The following is a 24,836-nucleotide window of genomic DNA, read 5'->3' as shown; positions in this document are numbered from 1 at the left end:
CATTATCGTCTCGATGATCGGTATGCAATCATACCTCCATCGTCTGCATATGTGGTTTAAACTTGTGATAAGGAATAGGAAGAACGTGGTGGTGGGGTATGCCAGCTTTAATGGCAGAAAAAGGTTGGATTTGGACTTATCTCCAACTCCACCCCCTCTCTCTTATGTCACTTCACGATCACCATAAAAGGACAAACGGGTCCTTTTGGGGTCTGAAACCACGTTCCCAGTACCATACATACTACCACTAGATTCTAGTAAAGTTAATTTCCATCTCATTTGGTAGGAATATTGACCTAACTCGATCCCTCTCAATTAGTAAGTAAGAGGAGCCAAAAGTCAAGGCCATGCACTAAATGACCCCAACAGCCGTCATAAATTCCTCAAATCTTGTTCCTGTTGTGTTCAAACCAGCCTGACAAGTGATTAAACCATTAATAGCTTATGTATTAGGGTGGTTGAGATTGATTATCTCATCACGCATATTTGATACAAACACGCACGCACACTTTTGTATGAGTGCCCTGATGAGTGTTGTTGAACAAAATTCTTGAAACAAGCCTCTTTAATTTACAAGAGATTCTAACATACAATCGAATATGTATCGTCTTATATTTACAAATGACATAACATAAGAATTGTTGATATGAAGTATGTACCCTGATTACATAGTATAATCTCTCTTATATATGCAATAGTGATGTATAAAGTTCCATATTAGGGTTTAGGAAAAATCCTGAATTTCACTTGGTGCCGCAACAAATCTGCAGCTCTCGTCGTTGAACTCTTCGTCTACTGAATAATGATCAGTTGTCCTCTTCTTTTCCCTCTTATGTTTCCATTTTCTTTTTCGTAACCTACAACGGCTTAACGACAATTTATTGACTGAAATAACAAAGAGAAAACTGAAGGGCTCCTGAATTTGCTGGCCACTCTGTATGATTAAACGCCTTCATTGATTTATCCAAATTTATGACAATGTCGAAGACCCACGAATTGGTAGCTAATTACAGTAGGTGACTCTCCATCTTTCTTCTAATTTCGTGCGGCTAACTCCTAAAAAAGGGGAGAGAGAATCAAAGCCTTTTTTTTTTTTTTTTTTTCTGTCGGTACAATTAAGAGGATAAGGGCAACCTTGTTGTAGAAGCGGTCATGTGTTTTGCTTTGTCATCTGCGTAACATTTAAATGAAAATAGATGCGTATTCTGAAAACCCAAAACGAAAATATGTGATCTTGAATATGCCAAAAGCACATATGGTCAATTTATTTAGCAAAATATTGAGAAAGAATTATACTTGACCCATTTAATTCAACAAAAACTAATGACATCTAATGTAATTTATGTTCATCTTGTCAATCTAGTTTGAGAACACAAAACCATGTAAATCTAAAACGTTACAAGAATACATAATTTTTGGGACGATAAAAAATAGTATAATTTGCGCTCATCAACCATCAAGGTGCTTTCCGGCTACAAAACTATATGCAATAACTTCACACGTTTTAAAATCAATATTTGGTAAAATAAAATTACTATTTATTCACCAAGCAATACACATCTGAATTATTAAACACACTAAATTAAGTATTCTTATTTGCCAGTTAGTACTACGGTCTAGTGATATTTCTTTTCACTTGTAAGTGGGAGGTCTTAGGTTCGATTCTTGTCAAATGCGAATTTAAACCACATTACTGCTAGCCAATTGTGAGGCTAAGCCTATTTCCTCCCCTTAGTGTAGATAATATCAATTATTTAGAAAAAAATTATTTCGATTTATCTCCATTTGCCCAAAATTAATCCATTCTTGTTCCTATAAAATGGAGACTAGAGCAAAACACAGTTTGTTCTAGCCATCCCCCTTCCATCTCTCTCTCTCTCTCTCTCTCTCTCTCTCTCTCTCTCTCTCTCTCTCTCTCTCTCTCTCTCTCTCGGTTAATACTTCATAAAAAAACCACAAAAATGGTGCTAGAAAAAAACCTTTCGACCGCCATGAACGCAAGAATCGTGGGCTCGGGCGGTGAAGCGGTGGTTCTAGCACATGGTTACGGAGGAGACCAGTCTGTGTGGGACAAAATCGTGCCCTACTTGGCTCAGCTTTACCGTGTTCTTGTTTTCGACTGGCCTTTCTCCGGCGCTGTGAATAATAAGGAAGGTGATGACCTGAAACTGTTTGATCCAGCTGGGAAATATTCCTCCTATGACGCATTTGCCCTTGACCTAATTGCTCTCTTAGACGAGTTCAACCTAAAATCTACTGTCTTTGTTGGTCATTCCATGTCTGGTATGATTGGATGTATTGCTTCAGTTAAAAGACCTTACCTCTTTAAGTCCCTCATCCTCATTGGAGCTTCTCCTAGGTACTCTCTCACTCATATACAACTTTCTCTCTCCATTTCTCTGATTTTTTTACTGAATATTCAAGCATATACAGAGGTTTTTTTTTTTTTTTTTTTTGGCATCAATTAATTCATTTATATTTTCCTTAGTGAAATTTTCTCCATCATTTTGTTTCAGTCCTTGTCCAACTTTGTGTTAGACACTTCAAACATCCAGTTATTTATATAAAATTATGTTACGTTAATGCTCGAATTTTGTGCGGATGTGCCCAAAATATGAACATCCTAATTTTGAGCAAAACTCTTGCGTTGATCAACTGAAAATGGCAGAAATTATATTGCCAATCGACCGAAAAGAACAATCTAACCACCGCTGTAGGCATCCACACGAAAGACCGGACGTAAAGGTCCATAAAGAGAAACGTTGTATATACATACATACATACATGCATATATGTTTATATTTGTGGTCACAAATTAATTAATATCAGTAATATATATATATATATATATATATATATATATATATATATGTATATATATATATATATGAGAGTGCCTTTACTCTGTCTTGTCTCTATATAAAATATAAATACATTTTTGGGTCCACATTTATATGAACAAAGAAATCATATTAATTCAATACATTTGTAGGTATATAAATATAGACGACTATGAAGGTGGGTTTGAGATGTCAGATATCACACAGATCATCTCAGCCATAGAAACCAACTATCACAACTGGGCTGCCAACTTCGCCACACTTGCTGTGGACACAAATGACCCTCTCTCGGTCGAAAAATTCGTCAAGTGCCTGCGCAGAATGAGGCCTGAAATTGCCCTCGCCTTGGCGAAAACCGTCTTTTACAGCGACCATAGAGACATTATAGACAAGGTCTCGACTCCATGCACCATCATCAGCACCAGCAGCGACGTTGTTGCTCCAAAATCGGTTGCGTTCTACATGCAGAAGAAGATGAAGGAAAACCCTAATGTCGAGATTATGAATACAGATGGGCATTTCCCGCAGTTGACTGCACACCTTGAGCTTCTTGATGTGCTAGGACAAGTCTTGGGGCTTAAATTTGATCAAGATCCTTATATCATTGGCTAAAAATTATATATGCGGATTATGTTAATTAGTTAATTTCTCTAGGTAAGTAGTACCTAGGTAGCTAGGATAATTTGTCTAGTGAAAGATAAGTGTCCACTGCAAAGGGTTAATAGCTGAAGTAATTAAGAATATTTACTTATTCACTCGAGATTCTATGTTTAAGTTGTCAATCGTCACAATAGTTTGTATCAAAAGACTAGAATGGAGAATGTTTAGCATGTAAAATATTATGTATGGTTAATGTGTACTTTTAGTATCAGAGTTATTTGCTAATAGATAATGTTTAGCTCGTTCCTTTGTAAGTAATGATTTTACTCTTACCTACCAGTCACGGCTTGATGTACACGTGTGACGAAAATTTTAGTTTGTGTTATGAATTATTTTTATATACGTGTCAAACTGAAATTTTCCGTGCTTTTTGTTAATTTGTTTATGACCAAAAGAGACATTTTTGTATATTTTTCTTTTTGGTAAATGAGCAGGCAACCCCTAAAGAACATGAACATCCAATGGCATAAAGGCCCTACACAACCAAGATTTAGGAAAGTTCTATCATTTCTCGGATGAACCAACGGATTCACGTTTTGGGCTACCAGTCATTTCTTAAATTGGGCTTCACTTTTAGATTTAGCTGGCCCAATAAAGTGCCACACGTTGTGGTCACAAAAAACTGAAATACCGTTAACACCCTTCCGCCACAGAGCACAACCCATTCGCCAGTCGCTACCCGCCACCGCGCACTATCACAACTTTCACTTCGTCACCACGACAGTTCTTCTTCCCGGTAATTTAACCGAAACATCAAGGGCAATCTGGTCCAGAAACACCAAAAATCTCTCTCTCTCTCTCTCTCTCTACACACACTGACACAGTCACTCTCGAACAGAAGTAATGCGAATCTTATTCGGAGAAGCGACCCAAATTCTGAGCAAATCGTCTTCCGCTTTCTTCTTCTTCCTTAATCCAAATTCCAAGCTCTCTCTGTGCAAACCCTCCAAATCCCCTCTCCTTCTCCGAACCTTCGCGATCATGGCCTCCGCCGACGAGTTCGTCAAGGGCAGTGTCCACCCGAACGGCGTCGCAGTCATCACCCTCGATCGCCCCCGAGCTCTCAACGCCATGAACCTAGGTGCACACACGCAGACATATATATATATATATATATATATATATATGTCTGTAATTGCTTTTGCATTTGGAGCTGAAATTTTAAGCTTGAACTGTATTGCATCGTATTGATTTCAGTTCTGTGTTATTGCATTTGTGATATGATGACGAAATTTTGGATTAAAATTTTGAAGAAGTTAGCTTTTTTTGAAGAAATTTGTGTTTCTGTTTGAGTGGGAATTGTTTGGAAACGCAGACATGGATGTGAAATACAAAAGCTATCTGGATGAATGGGAATCGGACCCGAGTGTGAAGTGTGTTCTTGTCGATAGCAGCTCGGCTCGTGCCTTTTGTGCTGGTAAACACGGAGAATCCGTATTTGAATACTTTCTTTCTTGGCAATTTTACACTTCCATTTTAGCATGTAGCTAAATAAGCTTTCCTATTGATGTATGTTTAGCTCTTTCGGTGGTTATCTTTGTTTTTTGGGTCTCATAGGTAAGGTTTTGAGAGTGACCTATCATGGTTAATGCAGGAATGGATATTAAAGGGGTTGTTGCCGAAATTCAAAAGGACAAAAACACGCCTCTTGTGCCGAAGGTTTCTACATTACGCTTTGTTTTGAACTGGAATTGTTTCTTGTTTAGTTGCTTATGTGATAGATTGTTGGTCTTTGATGTGCGTGCTGTTTCATGTCATGATGTTTATTGTTTCACCTCATTGTTGCTTTTTGTGCTGCATTTTTCCCATATAGAGATAGACGTTGTCCGTTAAGTTGGCACGTTGATTCATTGACAATTGATAACCCAGACTTTAGTTTACCTGCAGGCGGTGATGTGAAGCAGATCACGGCCAAAAACCAACTACCGGATATGATTGAGGTCTAATTGTGTCCTTTAAGTATATATAATAACAGAATTATAACCTTATACAGTTTGCTAAAATCCAGATAATATAATGCAACTTCCTTCACTACCATATTAGATGTAATTTTGGTAATTTTCATAGTGAATAGAATTTACAACTAGCAATACGGTTTACCCTTGCAAAATCATTGATGATTAAGCCTTAATAGAAACAAACCAAGCCTGTTTTCACAAAATTCATGCATTAGAATCGTATTGATGTGTTTGTTGATAGGTCTAAAATTTCAAAGGGAAAATCTCGTATAAATGTCATAAATTGCAGCGAAGATTGTGCTTTCAGCATGTATTTATTTGTTAGTTAATGTTCAATATATAGTGTCATTTTTTTCTTTTCTAATTTCGTGTTTGACATTCTTGGGCAACCTACAAGTTACAACATATGATCATTTGTTTAGTTTTGATTTTGCTTGAACTTGGTTGATATAATTTGTATTGGTTGGATAGGATTCATTTCTTTTCTGAGCTACCATTTGTCATATTTTTAAGACTAAGAGGCTACCAACATGATATTTGGGTTGCATGTTTTTCAGGTATTCACTGCTGAGTATTCTCTAATATGTAAAATATCTGAGTACAAGAAGCCCTATATAAGCTTCATGGATGGCATAACAATGGGCTTTGGTATTGGCCTATCAGGTCATGGTCGCTACCGGATCATTACAGAGGTATTATTGCCTTGTCAGACTACATTTCGGATTTTTGAATTTTGTGTCTAACTTTGTACGGATACATTTCAGAGAACTGTTCTTGCTATGCCAGAGAATGGAATTGGTTTGTTTCCAGATGTTGGGTTTTCACATATTGCGGCAAGGAGTCCAGGAGGAGGATCTGTAGGTATGCTTTTTCCATACTCAGGCACAACTTCTTTCATATGACTGGAGCAAGCTGTTTTTCAAGCATTGACATACTATAGTAGGCACTACAATCAGAAAGTATATAAATCTAGATATTTTTACTAAAGTATTTCATTACTAAGGAGAAACCGTTTAGATTATAAACATATAAAGAGAATGGCCTATACAATTTCTCTGTTAGCTTCATGCATCAATTCTTAGTCCTGTAGTTTGTTTTAACAGTGTTATGTCTTTCTAGGTGCTTATCTTGGACTGACTGGTAAAAGGATTTCAACACCATCGGATGCACTATATGTGGGACTTGGGACACATTTTGTCCCATCTCAAAACTTAGGTTCTCTAAAGGAGGCCCTTTTGTCAACCAACTTGTATGTTTCTCTTCGTTCTGCCTTCGTTCTTTTTTCCTTTCCTTCATATATCTGATGCACTAGTGGGGATTAATTTAGTTGGCATCATCCCATTGTCCAATACCTTTGTTGAGATAAAAGCAACGCCCTTGTTGATGCAGTTCCCAGGATCCACATCAGGACATCGAAACAAATTTGGCGAAATTCAGCAGCAAGCCAGATTCTGAACCCCAACTTAGGTTGCTGCTGCCTCCAATAACTTCAGCATTTGGTGCAAATAAGTCAGTTGTCGAGACAATTGATGAACTTAAAAAGCAGCAGCAGAGTTCAGATGCTACTGGTAACTTTGTCAATGCCATTTGTTTATTGATAATGAAATGAAATCTCTCATACTCTTCTATTGAAAGTTTGTATGTCGCTTGCGAGTATTTTTCTCTCAAATTGTGGTTTTCCTCTTTGTATTATTATTTTGTTGTTCTTGCCGATTCATTGTTTTGATTGCAGTGGTGGAGTGGGCTAATGAAGCTCTTCAAGGTCTTGGAAAGGGTGCTCCTTTTTCACTGTACTTGACGCAAAATTATTTCTCCAAGGTTGCATCTGCGCTTGGGAAAAATGAGAATCAATTATCCACAGTGAGTCTGCAGTTTCTACCTTTTCGTTTCTTTCATCATGTGGCGGTTACATCCTTTTGATAGGTGTTGTGTCCTAGAAGCTCACAAATCTGAAAGTAACATGTGCCGAACTTGGGCAATACCAGTTAACAGGTGTGATGAAAACTGAATATCGTGTTGCTATAAGATCGTCTTTGCGGAGTGATTTTGCTGAAGGTGTGCGGGCAGTTTTGGTGGACAAGGATCAGGTTTGTTCATTATGCTCAAAGATTCATTACTATAAAAAGGCAGTAGAATGCAGCTTGAAGTTAGTATTATGCTTTAAAGTATAGATGTTAGTTTACTTTAATAATCCGAATTATGCAGTTTCCCTTTGAAAAGCACTCTTAATAGACGGAGTGCTGCAAGATAAACGGTTACTCTCTCTAAGACCATTTTGGTGAAATAATCAACTTATTTTCCGTTATATCAGAACAAATCCTTATCTTTTGCTTTTGTTTCTCACCAATGAAGAATCCAAAGTGGAACCCGTCAAAGTTAGAAGAGGTTAATCAAAGCGAAGTTGAAGCTCTAGTCGAGCCATTGAGCCCGAACGTTGAGGAGTTGAGCGTGTGATGGATTGGCATGTGAAAACGGAACTTTTGAAATATATTTGCGTTCTGGAAACTAAGTTTAATGAAACTACTTGACAAGAAAGCACTTTCACTTGGACGCTTTTAGTGCTACTGCGTTGTACGTGGCCAGTTATGAACTAAAATTGTGATAGTGGTTATTTGCATAGACTTGTTCGAATATGAATTATGCTTCTCATATCTGAATGTTTTTTTTTTTTTTTTTTTTTTTTGGCAAACAATATTATCTACACTAATAGGGAGAGGCTGGTCTAGCCTCACAATGAGCTAGTAATAACGTCTATGGGAGACTTGTTCGAATATGAATTATGCTTCTCATATCTGAATGTGTTTTTTATTTTTATTTTTATTTTTATTTTTTTGTTGCAAACAATATTATCTACACTAATAGGGAGAGGCTGGTTTAGCCTCACAATGAGCTAGTAATAATGTCTATGAGAGTCTTACCGGCTCCTACAAGGATGGACTGGCGTGACGAATTCACCAACTGATTTTTTTTTTTTTTTTTTTAAAGTCCGACCACATGACGCTTCGATCAAATATTCACTAATTCAAGACCTCAAATATCTGACGTAGCGCGTTCGCTAGCTAAAGATTGCCTCACCAAAATGCCGTAATTGGATGTAAAGAATAGTCTGACCTTTTGTAAAGATTAATTGACCAAAATGTCTTAATTGGATGTAAAAGATGGTTTTACCTTTACTTTTCAAAGAGAGATTTCATTTAAGTTAAGAACCTGTTGTTTTTCATTGGACAACATCGGTTTTTTCCTTAAAAAAGGAAAGGCTTTTTAGTCAAAATTTTCTTTGAGATTTGCATAACACATCACTTTGGTTCTTGAGATTGAAAATCAATAAAAATGGTCCATGAGATTGTCCAATATCAATTATTTTGGTCATTCCGTTAAAAACTCCATTAAGTGGTTGCTCATACCAGAAATTGAGATTTTTTGCCGGTAGTTTCGGCAATTTTCAAAACTTCGTAACTCAATTGTTTCTTAACCAAATTCGACCCATAATATATCAAAATGAAGATAGGAAAGTGTTGAATAAGATTATACCTATTTGGAAGCCCAATGGTTGCCGGAGATGGCCGGAAAATAGCCTGAAAGGTGATTGGTCTGTAGGAAAATTGAAAAACTTTCCGGAAACTGGGTAAACTTTAAACGTTCATAACTTCTTCAATACTCAACGAAATCGAGTGATTCAAAAATGAAAATCATACTTCTCAACGAGACGAAGATAATGGTACATTTTTCAATGGCTAATTCACTGTGATTTGGTTGAAAAACGGCTCAAAAAGTGGCTAACTCGATGAGGCCAAGACAGCCACTTTCGAACCGTTTTCCGGCCAAACCACATCGAGTTAGCCATCGATAAAGGTACTATTCTCTTCGTATCGTTGAGAAATATGATATTTGTTTGTGAATCACTCGATTTCGTTGAGTATTGAAGAAGTTATGAACATTTAAAGTTTACCCAGTTTCCAGCGAGTTTTTCAGTTTTCCAGCTGACCAGTTACCTTTCAAGCTATTTTTCGGCCAAACCACTGTGAGTTAGCTGTCGAAAAAGGTACCATTCTCTTCGTCTTGTCGAGAAGTATGCTTTTTGTTTTTGAATCACTTGATTTCGTTGAGTATTGAAGAAGTTATGAATGTTTAAAATTTACCTAGTTTCCGACGAGTTTTCCAATTTTCCCGTGGACCAGTCACTTTTCAGGTTATTTTTCGGCCAAACCATGGTGAGTTAGCATTCAAAGAGATACAATTCTCTTCGTCTCGTCGATAAGTATGATTTTTATTTTTGAATCACTCGATTTCATTGAGTATTGAAGAAGTTATGAACGTTTAACATTTACCCAGTTTCTGGTGAGTTTTCCAGCGGACCAGTCACCTTTTAGGCTATTTTCTGGCCATCTCCAGTAACCATTAGGCTTCCAAATAGGTATAATCTTGTTCAACACTTTCCTATCTTCATTTTGATATATTATGGGTTGAATTTAGTTAAGAAACGATTGAGTTACGAAGTTTTGAAAATCGTCCGAACTTCCAGCCAACTCAGTTTCCGGTATGAGCTTTGGGCTCACTTAACGAATTTTTAACGAAAATATCAAAATAATAGATGGTAGATAATCTCAGGGATTATTTATATTAATTTTCAATTTCAGGAACAAAGTGATATGTTATAAAATCTCAAATACCATTTTAGTTTAAAAACCAAAAGTAAACGAGTTGGTAGCTACGCCAATCAGTCCGTTCTTCTTCAGGCCAAAAAGACTAGACATTTCAATCTTCCCATGCCACCAAAAATTGAACCCATAATGTACGGCTGGAATGGTGGTTGGATAACGTCGTTACGTCCGTTGGTAATACTGTAAAATCAAGGAATCGTACCCGCTCTCATGGCCTGCATCAGCGGCGGCAGTCTTCTCGTCGACTCTTTGGTCACACGTTTCACTGCCAAAGCTTTTCGCGCCTTCCCCAACTCCCTCACGACGTCGCGTCCACTTCGATCCGCCCCCAAAGCTATTCACGAAATCCTCACTTCTCGCAGCGTGTCGGTCTCTGCAGCCTCCGATGTCTTCACTTGGGACGACGTCGTCCGAATCTCCAAACCGGAAGCCCTTCAGGACGACCCTTCAGATCTCAAAGGCTACTCTGACAAGATCAAAATCTGCAATCGCAAACTGGTAAGTTGCCCATTGCATTTTCTTAGCTGCCAAACAAACCCGATTGGTCGTTTTCATCTCCAACCTCCCCCCGAATAAAAAAGATATAAATTTTATTGAAATATCTTGCAGGAATCTCAATCGGAGTTCATACCGTTTGTGATTGAGGATCAAATTGTTGGTTACATTCACAATGGGTAAGCTTAAATTCTGTGAATTCAAATACCCAATTCGATCAGATGCGTTACTGAATAATTTTCCGAAATTATGCAGTTTTGCTGAGAAGTTACATAGTTTCAAGGACGTGTTTGTTTTCCCTCCAGAAAATTCAAATTCTGATGATGGCGGCGGCTCAATGACCTTGCATTCTTCACTGCGCACGGCGGAGGATAGGACGCGAGCGGTGGGAGATGTAATCAAAAGCTTAGGGGAAGAAGAACTGATTCCAGGAATAAGAAATGAGGTAATGATTTTGGTTGTACTGACTGAAATGTGCTTATAATTTTAGTAAATTAGAAAAAACACACCAACGACTATACGTTTTTACAGTTGAGTTTAACTTTGGAATCGTTTTTATCTGGATGATCAGCTATACCCGGTGGCATCATCCTTTGGGGCACCCATATGTTTCTCTCTAGAACGTGCTGCTGCGCCTTATTTCGGAATAAAGGTTTGTTTTTGCTCTTTGCGTAGCCTTTTTACCTTGGTCTAGGTTCTAAATTATGATCTATTTTTTATGAATGGCTAGCAGGCCATTTTGGCCATATTGATCTGTATATGAATGGAACTTGTTCATTGGATTTATTGGTGCTATGCACCTAGCTGCGCCTATGGTTTGTTAATAGATTGGCATGGATATTCTGTAAAAAGATTTTGATGAGGTTTGGAAGGTGACCAGTTGTGTGGTATCGTATTTGTGGTTCAAGGAGAGGAATATAAAAGCTTTTGAAGGGTTAAAGTTTTGGTGTTGGTGTTGAAGGATTAAGTAATCTGGTCGATTTTAAATGGTCACATAGAAGCCAGCTGACTGTTTTATTGTTGTTTCATTTGGTTTATGTGCTATTTTCATTTTATTTTGAACTTATTTATCTATACTTTTGGAATAGGCTTATGGAGTGCAAATGAATGGCTATGTTGAAAAGGATGGCCAGAAGTTTCTATGGATAGGGAAGAGGAGCCAACAGAAATCCACTTATCCAGGGATGCTTGATCAGCTCGTTGCTGGGGGACTGGTTTGTAACGAGATTTCATCTTGATATGAGGAATTTAGTTTCTGTTCTTTCACTATTTAGGCTGTGAAAAGGAGGTTGCTTTTGGCAACTAGAATAACTTTCATTACATGACATGTTCTTGAAATTAGACCGCTCTGGTGCACCTTGATGTGAAATGTTGTTGGTGAAACTACAAGATTGAAATGTTAAACTTGACCTGAGAACTTGCCGGATTTTATGGTTGTAATCTGAAGCAAAGTGGTTCCTTTACAAAAATGATAAAGCTTGCATAATCCTTTCATCACTAAACCTAATATCTAGTTTGCACCCATTTTTGATAATTGCAGCCTCACGGGGTTGCATGCGGGGAAAATGTTGTGAAGGAATGTGAAGAGGAAGCCGGAATACCCAGACCCATTTCTAGCGTGTAAGTTCTCTCTCTCGCTCGCTCTCTATCTCGTACACTGATGGTGATGTTGATTTGAACATGATCTCATGCATGCAGAGCTGTACCAGTTGGAGCTGTTTCTTATATGGACATTGATGGGTATAGATACAAAAGGGATGTTTTGTTTTGCTATGATTTAAAGCTTCCCGAGAGTTTCATGCCAAAGAATCAAGGTGCGACCTTTAGAGCTTAGCCTTTACAAATAGTAGTTGTAAACTATGCCTTGAGGTTTGCCCTTTTTCTCATCGTTTGATTTTGGATGATGAATTTTCACCTGCCTTCATTCAAAACCATCCGCTATTTCCCCACTGACTGAGACAACTTGAACAATGCTGCTTACTAAACATTTGAGATTTGACAGATGGAGAGGTGGAGAGCTTCAAGTTGATTCCAGTGACGCATGTTGCAAACATCATACGGAGGACGCAATTTTTCAAGCCAAATTGCTCTCTTGTGATCATTGACTTCCTTTTTCGACACGGGTATTTCACTTTCACTGCTGACATTCTTACAATAAGTGATCCGTTACGCGAGAAACTCACACCTGGTGGATGCCACTATGGTGGTATCTCAAACCATTCATGCACGGCCGGGTATTTTAACTACCATGTGATGCCCTCGTACGAATCTGATCACTGTTTTTTTATCAGTGCAGGTACATTAGGCCCGAATCCTTCGGATACCTGGATCTGCTACAAAGTTTGAGGAGCGGCGATTGTTCTTAATTGTACATTTTTCTTCTTTGGTACTGCCTAAGTGTGTTTTTTTTCACTCTTCCCCAAAATTATCAAAAGCTAATGTTAAAAACTAGGCAACTAAAGCAGCTATATCCAAATGCAGCTGTTTGTTCTTCTCTGTGTCGCTCTTTAATGAAAGTGAAATAATCGGCTTAAAATTTGCCTCGTGTTTTTTCTTCTTCTTCTCCGTCTTTTTTTTTTTCCCTTCCCTTTTGTAAACCGAATTGCATGCTTCTTCTTTGCTTCATTCATTCTTGTCCAGAATTTCTTGAGGTGCCTGCAAAGACTGAAGACAGTTGCAATGACACGCCCCCGATCCCGGTGTCATTCAGACACCAGGATGGACATGTGTTGGTCGACACCCGAGGATGACGAAAGCCATCCTAACATGCCTATGCTAAGGACATGTAAATATGCATGCAATTACATTGCGGATTTTTGAATTTTGTGTGTCTAACCTTGTAAGGATACATTTCGGGGAACTGCTCTTGCTATGCCAGAGAATGGAATTGGTTTGTTTCCAGCTGTTGGGTTTTCCCATATAGCGGCAAAGAGTCCAGGGGGAGGATCTGTAGGTATGCTTTTTCTATCCTCAGACGCAATTTCTTTCCTTTGACCGGAGCATGCTGTTTTTCCAACGTTGACATACTATAGTAGGCACCACAATCAGAAGGTATATAAATCTAGATATTTTTACTCTAGTATTTCATTTCTAAGGAGAAACCGTTTAGATTATAAGTATATAAAGAGATGGGCCTATACAATTTCTCTGTTAGCTTCATGCATCAATTCTTAGTTCTGTAGTTTGTTTTAACAGTGTTATGTCTTTCTAGGTGCTTATCTTGGACTGACTGGTAAAAGGATTTCAACAGCATCGGATGCACTATATGTAGGTGTTGGGACACATTTTGTCCCATCTCAAACCTTAGGTTCTCTAAAGGAGGCCCTTTGTCAACCAACTTGTATGTTTCTCTTCTTTCTGCCTTCGTTTTTCATTTCTTTTCCTTCATATATCTGATGCACTGGTGGGGTTTAATTTAGTTGGCACCATCCCATTGTCAAATACCATTGTTGAGATAAAAGCAACGCCATTGTTGATGCTGTTCTCAGATCCACATCAGGACATTGAAACAAATTTGGCGAAATTCAGCAGCAACCCAGATTCTGTTCTGAACCCCAACGTAAGTGGCTGCTACCTCAAATAACTTCAGCATTTGGTGCAAGTAAGTCAGTTGTCGAGACAATTGATGAACTTAAAAAGCAGCAGCAGAGTTCAGATGCTACTGGTAACTTTGTCAATGCCATTTGTTTATTGATAATGAAATGAAATCTCTCGTACTCATCAATTGAAAGTTTGTATGTCGCTGTCGAGTATTGTTCTAGCCGATTCCTTGTTTTTATTGAGTGGGCTAATGAAACTCTTCAAGGTCTTGGAAAGGCTGCTCCGTTTTCACTTTACTTGGCACAAAATTATTTCTCCAAGTTGCATCTGCGCTTGGGAAAAATGAGAATCAATTATCCGCAGTGAGTCTGCAGTTTCTACCTTTTCGTTTCTTTCACCATGTGGCGGTCACATCCTTTTGATAGGTGTTGTGTTCTAGTAGCTCACAAATCTGAAACTAACATGTGCTGTACTTGGTCAATACCAGTTAACTGGTGATGAAAATTGAACATCGCATTGCAATAAGATCGTCTTTGCAGAGTGATTTTGCTGAAGGTGTGCGGGCAGTTTTGGTGGACAAGGATCAGGTTTGTTAATTATGCTCAAGCTTCCTTGCTATATAAAGGCAGTAGAATGCAGCTTGAAAATAAGGATTATGCTCAAAAGTATAGATGTTAGTTTAATTTAATTATCCGAATTGTTCAGTTTCCTTTTGCAAGATAAGCGGTTACAATCTCTCTAAGACCATTTTGGTTAAATAATCATCTTATTTTCCGTATATCAGAACAAATCCTTAGCTTCGGCTTTTGTTTATTCGAGCCATTGAGCCCCAATGTTGATGAGTTGAGTGTGTGATGGACTGGCAGTTGAATGAAACTACATGAGAAGAAAGCACTTTCACTTTGGACGCTGTTAGTGCTTTTGTACTGTGTTGTATGTGGCCAGTTATGAACTAACGTTGTGATTGTGGTTATTTGCATAGACTTGTTCGAATACGAATTATGCTTCTCATTTCTGAATATCCAATTAAACCCAAACTTGAGACCATTCATAAATATACAGAATAAGATCAACCAAAATGGGTTGCTATACATTCTCCAGAACGGGCTTTTGTTAGGACCCATCCTAAATTTTATGGTATTTTGATACTAAAAGTGTAAATTAACCAAAATGTTCTAGAGGCGGGAATGTTGATTTTTGTTGACCATTGTATCGTGAGACGTTTAACCTATTCTTTTAGCGTATTCGTGTAATACTCGTCGCTATGAACACGTGGGTGCAAACAAAATTGAATTTAGAGTTAGAATGAAGTTTACAAATTTTGGAACGTCGGAAGTAATTCGATAATTTTACATTTCGAGAGATATTTTTCCGTTTCGTCTTGTGACTTTCATTTGTGAGCCACTAAGGCCCTCGTTTGTCCCCTTGTTCCCCAGATTCCCCCTCCCCACTCTTCACTCGCTTCCCCCCGTGACTCTCTCCCCCTTAACTCTCTCTCTCCGAGCTCAACACGCACATGTTAATGTATATAATTCAACAACATACACACAACAACAGCAGCAACACTCCCACCACCATCTCTCATCCTCTCTCTGAACCCCACGAGCCATACCCAAGGGGAAATTGGTAGATTGTGTTTTGGAGTACGTCTGGTGTGATTTTGAGTAGTTTTGGTAACCTTTGGACGCAGAATACCTCGGGAAAACCTTCCCCAGTTTTCCGGCGAAAAGATCTCACTTTACAGGCGTTTTTCGGCCACATGCAGCCACCATTTGGCTTCCAAACATGTATAATCTTGTTCTAATCTTCTTTAACTTTGTTTCGATATACTAGACAATCTTCAAATGAGATGTCAAATTTTAAACATAAAATTTGAATTTAACAGCTTACGTGACACTTTGACATTTTTTAAGTTTTGCTCTTAAACTGTTATTTTATTACACTATTTTCTTTTCATCATTTCTATTATATTTTAAAATTTTCATCACCGGATTATATCTATTCATATGGGATGAACAAAAAACAAAGATAAAACATGAGTTATTTTGGTTGCGGTCCTTGGTCATCTCAATTGTTAGATTGAAACTTTATAGTTTTTAAATTTTTTATCAAAGTCTTTTGACTTTGTACACCTCAACATTTTAGTATTTATTATATTTCCATGTCAATTTTTTAAATTAAAAATTGTTGATTGAGTCCAACATTTAAAACACCTCATTGTCTTGTTGTTTTTTAATTTGAAAATGGCTCTAATTAACAACATTTAAGGGATTAAATCAAATAATTAATGTAACTCATATCTCACGGATTTAAAGGATTTAAATCCAAGATCAAATCTAAAAAATTATGAAATTTAAATTTCCAAAATTTATTGGATCATAGATCTACATATCTTACATATTATGAGACTTTTTTTTTTTTTTTTAAAAAAAAAAAGGGTAAATTACACTTTATCACCTCAAGTTTTAGATCTATTGTAATCTTATACAACATCTTCAAAAAATTTCACTTTCATACCTCATATACTATTTTATTTCAATGTAATACATCCGTTACATTTTTCATTCATTAGTCTGTTAAAAACTGATGTGATCGCCACATTTATGCACGTGACTGCCAATCCCAACTCAAGAAGGAAAATTTGATCTTTCTTCCATTTTTCTATGCTTTTTCTTTGGATCCAATCCCAACTTACCATGCAATAACATGGTGAAATTAGATGTTGACCAGTGTCCCTTTTGCTGGAACTGGTGGGTGCTGCCACGTGTAATAACCAGCCATTCTTTGTTACCATGTGGCATACTCCAATTCGTCATATTTAAAATTTCATTGTCGGCTCGATCGAGCTTCGAAAATTAATCCAAAAGATGCCACGAGCTCGTAATCTCGTCCACTTTTATCTTTTTACCTCAAAATAATCTTTAAACTCAAGTAAAATAATCCTCATTAAAATGAACTATAAATAAAAAATTTGAAACACTCCAAAATTCATAACACTTCTAAAATTTCCTAGTCTCACATAAACAGTGTAGTACTATTAAGTTTCATAAATAGTGTAGCATTGTTAAATTTCATAAACAGTATAATACCGTTAAGTTTCATAAATAGTGTAGAAAGTTTCATAAACAGTTTGTGTGAGAATGCATGGGTCTGCGCATCAGTTTTTTTTTTAATATTAAAATTTAAGTTTTTTTTGTCATTTTTATTAAAATTTAAGAGTTTTTCATTAAAATTTAAGTCTTTTTCATTAAATAAAGTTATAGCATGATTATTTATTAAAATAAACTTAGCTAAAGCACCTTTCATGAAAATTCCCTAAATATAATGGTCCAGGAGCGCTGCTGCTATGCAGAGCGTATGGACAATGAACAAGCACGATGGATTGAGTTTAGAGGTGATGTGCGTGAGGGAAAAGGATAGAGGAGTGTAAATGGTTGTTTATTTGACTTAAATGTAAGAAAGGGTGAGAATCCTGTACAATCAAATCTCTAACGTTAAATTCACTTCATAATCTGGGCTTCCATCAATTGCAATCACTTCCATCGGAACTCCACCTCCCAATTGAATCACAGTTGTCGGTTCTGATTACTTCCTCACTCTTCTTTTTCTAACTCTCCCTCTCTCTAGATTTCATAAATTGCGAACTCAAGTTAATGAATTATTGAATTTCCAATGATCGATGGAGAGACAACTGCCGAGGCCGAGATCGTGAGGTTCGAGTGAGAGAAGGCTTATGGGTTTGGTTCTAAGAAAATGGAAGAAGTCAAGTTCAAATGGGAGAGGAGAGATGCAAATTTAATATAAAAAAAAACATGTAATAGTTAATTAAAAAATATTTGAAGTTGTTGTCAAATTTGACAGCAAGGAGAAGAACTGCTATTCTATGTCATGCCAATCAGATTGGGCTTTTCAGTTTGAAAACATTGATACTGTCTTTTCTTACCGTTATTGTTGATTTGGACATTTTGACATTTTCTTTGGAGATGCTCTTATAGGTCGAATTTAGTTAAGAATTGAGCAAGTTATGGACGTTTAAATATTCCCCAGAAAATCCGGCGAGTTTACCCAATTTTATGGGTTTTCCGGTGAACCGAGTCGACTCGACCCGATAACCCAAAATTGGATCCGACTCCAAACCGTTGAGCCGACCCATTTCTAAATGGATTCAGAATATTCCTGGATATTCTTTAGAATATTCTATGGAATATTTCTTAATGCTTTTACGAAATTTTTCCGAAACCCTCATAGGCTAATTTTAATGCCCCAAGTCTGTTTTTGGCATCCATTTAGTGAAATTCCAAAGTTTTAACGTAGTTGACCGGCTGGGTTGATGTTTTGGTTGACCATTGACTTTTTACAAAATTTGCCTGGGACATCTTTTAGGCCATTTCAACGACCTGATTTCAAATCTGTGCTCTATTTTCTCAAATTCAATCGTTTTAGTAGTACTAATTGGTCTTTTTATGTGATTAGGTGAGTTTGTTAGTGGCAACCTAATCCGTGCTCTGTTTTCTCCCTAACTTGAACGGCTCTTCGGTGATGGAGTATCTTGAGTGAACACATTCCTAAATGCATGATTTTAATACTAGAAATGTATACATGAAAAACATGATTTTATGATTTTACATTTTATGAAATGCTTATGAAGTATTGAATTTATGTTCTTTGAAATACTTATCAATATGGTTTATGATGATTTTTGGAGTTAGAACACTTATATGGATTTATAATATAATGTTTGAGCTATTGAGCTCGGATGATATGATACGAAAGATTTATTTATGTTTTCTATGCTTACTTCATGGGTAATCATACAACACATACACACAACACAAGTACGTACTTGTCTATGGCCATGTGACCCTTTTACATGTATTGCGACACCTTATGATTATACTCCCAGCTACACTAGTCAAGGCTAATGCTGGTGTGATATGTTTTATTTCTTCTCTAGCACAACTCAGAGTCGTACAACTTCATCTTCGGGTGCTAGACCATATTTCTTCCCTAGCGTAACCTAGTGTCGTACATATTTCATTTCTTCTCTGGCGTAACCCAAAGTCATACAGCTTCACCTTCGGGTGATGGACCATATTTCTTTAATGCGTAACCCAGTGTCATACAGCTTCACCTTCAGGTGATAGATTTGCCTTTGGGCAACTATGATACCACTAATATGTACACTATGATGTATGTTTTTACGAAGGTTTTATGGCATGCTAGGGTTTTTGGAAAACCTACTACATCTTATGCTATATGAGTTTTCCAAAACAAGGGGTTAGTACATTTGAAGAAAAGTTGGTTTTAACAATTATTTATATTAAATTTGTTCCACTCACCTTTTATTTTGTGCCCCCTTCAGGACTTAGGAATGAGGCGTACGATCTCGGTGTTGAGGCATTCTTGTATTGGTAACTTTGAATCCTTCCTCTACGTAGGACCTCTGTCTTTGTAATTGCACTTTCCATGTTATTCCTTTCACTTGTATTTTTGATTAGCGGTATGCTCTAAACATGTTCATGCATTTTCATATATTTTTTAATATTTAAAGTTACATATTTTATTTACGTTCATTCTTTTTGGCATAAATTGCATGCATGTTTTAAAGATTCTTAGCATAAGCATGTTAAAATGGCTTTCGTCACCCCCCGGGTGTCTGCCAGGACGTGCCTATCTTGGTGTTCGAAGGATACTAGGATCGAGTCGTGTCAACTTTAGTCTCAAGAAGTTTTGTAAACAAGAATGTGCTTGTAGAAGTGGTTAAAATCATTTACCTTTTGTTCAAGGTCTTGTGTTCGAATCACCTAGCGACACAAATCTAGTTGTTGCTACTATGTATTCACTAATTCTAGATTTGAAATGTATGATGTAGTATATCTACTCTAGCCAATATGTTTATGATTTGTGAACTATTTTTATAACTTGACAACTTTTTGTTATACGGTTGAACAAGTCCGACCACATGACGTTTCTTCCGAATATTCACTAATCCAAGACGTCAAGTATCTTATGCAGCGCGTTCACTCTAGCCAAGATTGACTGACCAAAATGCCGTAATTAGATGTAAAGAGTGGTTTTACCTTACTTTTGAAAGAGAGATTTCATTTTAGTTTGTGTCGTTTTTCGTTGGATAAGGTCCTTAAGTTCGTTGATAATATGTAAAATATATTGAGGCAAATGCCATATCATAAAAAGCTATCACTAGTTTGTTATAATAGTGAATTGCTAGTTAAGATCAGTTGTGGTACAATATGTAATTAGTTGTAGTTAGTTGAGGGTATTATTGTACAAAGCTGAAGGTTATATATACTGTTTCTTGTAATAACATTATTCAGTAATGAAGACATAATTTCACATTATGTCTTTCTTTACATTTTTCTCTCTTTCTAAAGTCAGGTTCCTTTCTCACGAAGATAACAGTTTCTATATGGTATTACGCCTCTTTGCCTCACAGTGATCGATCCTCTTCTGCTGTTCAATTGATGAATGTTCATTGATTTTCTCTCAATTTTTTTGAGTTTGCACCCTCAATCTCCGTTTCTTTTATTGAATTTGATCTTTATAAGTTATGGTGTCGCCCTTAGAGTTGTCTTCTCTGATCAAACCGACATTGCCAAACCCTAATTTTTCTAGAATTTATGGAATTTCTTTGACAACAAATTCTTATACCTCTCTGACGATTCTGAATATAGGTAGCATGGTTCCAATCAAATTGAAACGATCGAACTATCTTCTATGTCATGCTTTGTTTAAACCAATTCTTCGTCGCTATAAGCTCGTCGGCATCATTGATGGCATTGAGCCATGTCTGTTGCCACTCTTGCTTGGTCAACCTTGCATTCGAATGGTGGTATGAGAAATATCAAAACCTACTGATTTAGGTGAATTCTGTTGATAGTTAAGTTGTTTTCAGATTTCCTTAATTGTTTTTGTATTGTCTTATATGACAAGTTTAGGTTCTGGATCCATTTCCTTTCTAAGGTCTCATATGTCCTTGTAATAGCCATGTGTCATCATCATATTGATGACCTACTATGTACGGCTAAGATTGGATTTAGTGTTTAAAAGAATGTAAAAAAGGAATGTTGGTTTTCTGCTCTGGAAAGAAACAGAGCAGCCGCATTCCATAAAGAGAAGAAAAGTAAGCAGAAAGCTTACTCTTTCTTTTCCAGACAGTTTCAAGTTTTCTTCCCTGTTCTTCATACTTCAAAACTAAACCCAGAAATTAAACACTCCATCCATAAACTTCAACATGGTATCAAGAGCACAGGTTTGAATTTGAATCTGGGCGTTGTGAAATCGCGAAGCACAAAAAGGGGAAATCAACGAAATACCCCAATCTCTGACGGTTTAGTCTCAGATGGCCGGAGCCGGAGGTGGTGAGCTACGAGCTCCCATTTTCAATGGAAGTAACTATGATTTCTGGATGATCAAGCTGCGTACGATCTTCATCTCGCAGGATCTCTGGAGACTAGTTGAAGAAGGGTATGAAGAACCTGAGAAAGATGAGGAGGATGAGAAAGAGCTTACAGCAGCTGAAAAACTAGCACTGAAGGACAACGTCACCAAAGATGCAAAAGCACTAGGACTGATTCAAAATGCAGTCTCAGATGATATCTTTCCTCGCATAGCTCAACAGGTAACCTCCAAAGCTGCTTGGGATATTCTAAAATCAGAATTTGTTGGTGATAAGAAAGTAAGATCTGTGAAATTGCAAGGGCTTAGGAGGGAATTTGAACATCTTAGAATGAAGGATGATGATTCTTTATCTGGGTATGTATCTAAACTGTTTGAGCTTGTGAATCAAATGAGGTCATATGGGGAAGAAATTTTTGATCAAAGAATTGTACAAAAGCTTTTGATTAGTCTACCTAGGAGCTATGATTCGATTGCAGAACTTATAGAGGAAACCAAAGACACAGATACAATTAGTGTGCAAGAAGTTGTGGGTTCCTTGAAGTCACATGAGCAAAGACTACAAAGGCATGCTGACTATGGTTCAGAGAAGGCTTTTTCATCCTTGAGTATCAATCCCAGAGAAGGACCAAGTTCCTCATATGGGGGTAGCTCAAAATTCAAGAACAATTGGAAGAACAAAGGCAAGAAAATGGATGTAAAATCTGCAAATGTCCCAAAGAAGGAGAATCAAGGTGAAGGAACAAAGATTTCCTGTGTTCACTGCAACAAACTACATTATGGAACCTGCTGGTTTAAGGGAAAACCCAAGTGCCATAAATGTGACAGATTTGGTCACTTGGCAAAGGACTGCAGAAGCAAAATTGTACCTGCAGCAAATTATGCAAATGAAGTAGAGGAAGAGGGAACTATGTTTTATGCTTGTCACTCAGCCTCTGTGGTGAAAAATTCTAGTGTATGGTATGTGGATAGTGCATGTAGCAATCATATGACTGGCCATGAATCCCTCTTGATTGAAGTGAACAGGAATGTGACAGCCAAAGTTAAGATGGGTACTGGTGACTTAGTTCAAGCTGTTGGAAAGGGAACATTGGTTATTGACACCAAACACGGAAAAAGATTCATAAAGGAGGTCATGCTAGTGCCAGGACTAGATGAAAACCTCTTGAGTGTAGGCCAAATGGTTGAACATGGGTACTTCTTGGTATTTGGGGATTATCTAGTGGATATCTTTGATGACAAAACCTTTGAGAACCTCTTGGCAAGGGTGCGAATGACCAGCAATAGGTGTTTCCCTATGACACTTGAATATGGAAATGAAGTAGCTAGAAGAGCAACTGTTGAAGAGACCACTTGGAACTGGCATAGGAGATTTGGGCATCTGAATTTCCAAAGTCTAAAATCTCTACAACAAAAGGAAATGGTTTATGGGCTACCTGAGATAAAAGATACATCCAAAGTTTGTGAAGGGTGTGCTATGGGTAAAGCTCACAGAGAGGTATTTGACAAGGAGAAAGCATGGAGAGCCACTGTACCTCTAGAATTGATCCATACTGATGTATGTGGACCAATGCAAGTCTCTACCATAGGAGGTAACAAATACTTCCTAACCTTTATTGATGATTACACCAGGATGTGCTGGGTATACCTGATGAATCTGAAATCTGAAGTTTTCAATATCTTCAAGAAGTTTAAGGCCATGGTAGAACTACAAAGTGGATTCAAAATCAAGAAATTGAGGAGTGATAGAGGGGGAGAATACACCTCCACTGATTTTTTGAAATTTTGTGAAGATGTTGGTTTGGAAAGACAACTCACAATTGCCTATTCCCCTCAGCAAAATGGAGTGGCTGAGAGGAAGAATAGGACAATTGTTGAGATGGCAAAGGCTATGATACATGAGAAGCATTTACCATATAATTTCTGGGGTGAAGCAGTAACAACTGCAGTCTACATTCTTAATCGATGTCCTACCAGATCACTTCATGAAGTAACACCTTTTGAAGCCTTTAGTGGCAGGAAGCCAGGAGTCAAGCACTTGAGGGTCTTTGGCTCTATATGCTACTATCACGTGCCTAGTCAACTAAGGCACAAATTGGAGGAATCTGCAACAAAGGGAATCTTCATTGGGTATGGAAAATGTGAGAAGGGGTATAGAGTGTATGACCTGCATTCCAAGAAAGTAATATTGTCAAGGAGTGTCATTTTTGATGAGAACTTAGCTTGGAATTGGGAAACACAAAGGGAAATGTCTATTTCAGTTCCACTGAATGTTGAGATCAATGATAGAATCACTGAGCAAGTGGAATCAGCACCTGCTTCAGATCAAATACAAAGTGAGGACACTACTGGAACACAAGATTCAAGCGTAAGGGTCCAGAATTCAGCAACTCCTACCTCTACACCGGTTAGGCTAAGAAGCTTAACTGATATCTATGCAAGGTGCAACATGTGTATCATAGAACCAGAAAATTATCAAGAAGCTGCAAAAGATAAAGCATGGCAGGCAGCTATGGATAATGAGATCTCCATGATAGAAAAGAATGAAACTTGGGAATTGGTGGACAGATCATCATCCAAGCCGGTCATTGGAGTTAAATGGGTATATAAGATCAAACTCAATCTTGATGGTTCTATACAAAAACACAAGGCAAGACTTGTTGCTAAGGGATATTCTCAAAAGCCCGGAGTGGATTTCAATGAGACATTCGCTCCAGTAGCAAGGATGGATACTATTAGGACACTAATAGCTCTTGCAGCCCAGAAAGGTTGGAGATTGTTCCAACTTGATGTCAAATCTGCCTTCTTAAATGGAACTCTACATGAAGAGGTCTATGTAGACCAACCTGAAGGGTTTGTAATTCAGAATGCAGAAGAAAAGGTTTATAAGTTAAGGAAGGCATTATATGGCCTAAAACAAGCACCAAGGGCCTGGTACGAAGAAATTGATGCATATCTCATCTTATGTGGATTTGAGAGGAGCCCCAGTGAACCTACACTTTATGTTAAGGTAAGAAATGGTACTGAAACTATAATCATCTCAATCTATGTGGATGATATAGTTTACACAGGCAGCAGTGAAGAATTGATGTCAGAATTCAAGTTTGACATGATGAACAGGTATGAAATGACAGACTTGGGACTACTGCACCATTTTCTTGGCATGGGGATTCTGCAAAGTGAAAAAGGGATCTTCATTGGGCAAAAGAAATATGCTCTAACTCTGCTAGACAAGTTTGGTTTGCAGAACTGTAAACCAGTGAGCA

The 24,836-nt window shown here is 37.5% G+C and overlaps 4 protein-coding genes across 7 annotated transcripts; all 4 read left to right on the top strand.

The window, feature by feature from the left end:
- Nucleotides 1-1,851: 1,851 nt before the first annotated feature.
- Nucleotides 1,852-3,754, top strand: LOC137719435 (strigolactone esterase D14-like). Its single transcript, XM_068458476.2, has 2 exons — nt 1,852-2,359; nt 2,993-3,754. The coding sequence occupies exons 1-2, from the start codon at nt 1,962-1,964 to the stop codon at nt 3,450-3,452; spliced, it is 858 nt and encodes a 285-aa protein (XP_068314577.1). The 5' UTR covers nt 1,852-1,961; the 3' UTR covers nt 3,453-3,754.
- A 239-nt stretch (nt 3,755-3,993) lies between these two features.
- On the top strand, nt 3,994-8,109 carry LOC137736074 (3-hydroxyisobutyryl-CoA hydrolase-like protein 3, mitochondrial). 2 transcript variants are annotated; one of them, XM_088686120.1, is made up of 11 exons: nt 4,212-4,581; nt 4,816-4,917; nt 5,095-5,205; nt 5,388-5,440; nt 6,016-6,150; nt 6,223-6,319; nt 6,578-6,707; nt 6,848-7,026; nt 7,191-7,318; nt 7,444-7,545; nt 7,811-8,095. In XM_088686120.1, the coding sequence occupies exons 1-11, from the start codon at nt 4,344-4,346 to the stop codon at nt 7,910-7,912; spliced, it is 1,377 nt and encodes a 458-aa protein (XP_088542246.1). In that variant the 5' UTR covers nt 4,212-4,343; the 3' UTR covers nt 7,913-8,095. The 2 variants fall into 2 exon arrangements, with proteins under 2 accessions (XP_068331516.1, XP_088542246.1); XM_068475415.2 differs by lacking the exon at nt 5,388-5,440 and having other exon boundaries at nt 3,994-4,581; nt 5,095-5,159; nt 7,811-8,109.
- Nucleotides 8,110-10,173: 2,064 nt separating this feature from the next.
- On the top strand, nt 10,174-13,150 carry LOC137708213 (nudix hydrolase 20, chloroplastic). 2 transcript variants are annotated; one of them, XM_068447240.2, is made up of 9 exons: nt 10,174-10,617; nt 10,729-10,793; nt 10,870-11,059; nt 11,186-11,266; nt 11,703-11,828; nt 12,155-12,234; nt 12,313-12,428; nt 12,617-12,737; nt 12,911-13,150. In XM_068447240.2, exons 1-9 carry the CDS (start codon nt 10,330-10,332, stop codon nt 12,978-12,980), a joined length of 1,137 nt encoding a protein of 378 aa, XP_068303341.1. In that variant the 5' UTR covers nt 10,174-10,329; the 3' UTR covers nt 12,981-13,150. The 2 variants fall into 2 exon arrangements, with proteins under 2 accessions (XP_068303341.1, XP_068303348.1); XM_068447247.2 differs by having other exon boundaries at nt 12,906-13,150.
- A 147-nt stretch (nt 13,151-13,297) lies between these two features.
- On the top strand, nt 13,298-14,930 carry LOC148690847 (3-hydroxyisobutyryl-CoA hydrolase-like protein 3, mitochondrial). Of its 2 annotated transcripts, none has more exons than XM_088686082.1 (3): nt 13,298-13,567; nt 13,826-13,954; nt 14,103-14,930. In XM_088686082.1, the coding sequence occupies exons 1-3, from the start codon at nt 13,486-13,488 to the stop codon at nt 14,195-14,197; spliced, it is 306 nt and encodes a 101-aa protein (XP_088542208.1). In that variant the 5' UTR covers nt 13,298-13,485; the 3' UTR covers nt 14,198-14,930. The 2 variants fall into 2 exon arrangements, with proteins under 2 accessions (XP_088542208.1, XP_088542207.1); XM_088686081.1 differs by having other exon boundaries at nt 14,034-14,930.
- The last annotated feature ends 9,906 nt before the right edge of the window (nt 14,931-24,836 follow it).

The sequence above is a fragment of the Pyrus communis genome, chromosome 15 (genome assembly GCF_041283825.1).
Source record: "Pyrus communis isolate YQ-2024b chromosome 15, ASM4128382v1, whole genome shotgun sequence".
NCBI classification, from domain to species: domain Eukaryota; kingdom Viridiplantae; phylum Streptophyta; class Magnoliopsida; order Rosales; family Rosaceae; genus Pyrus; species Pyrus communis.
The sequence above is the reverse complement of the archived record's forward strand: the minus strand, read 5'-3'. Positions and strand labels throughout refer to the sequence as shown.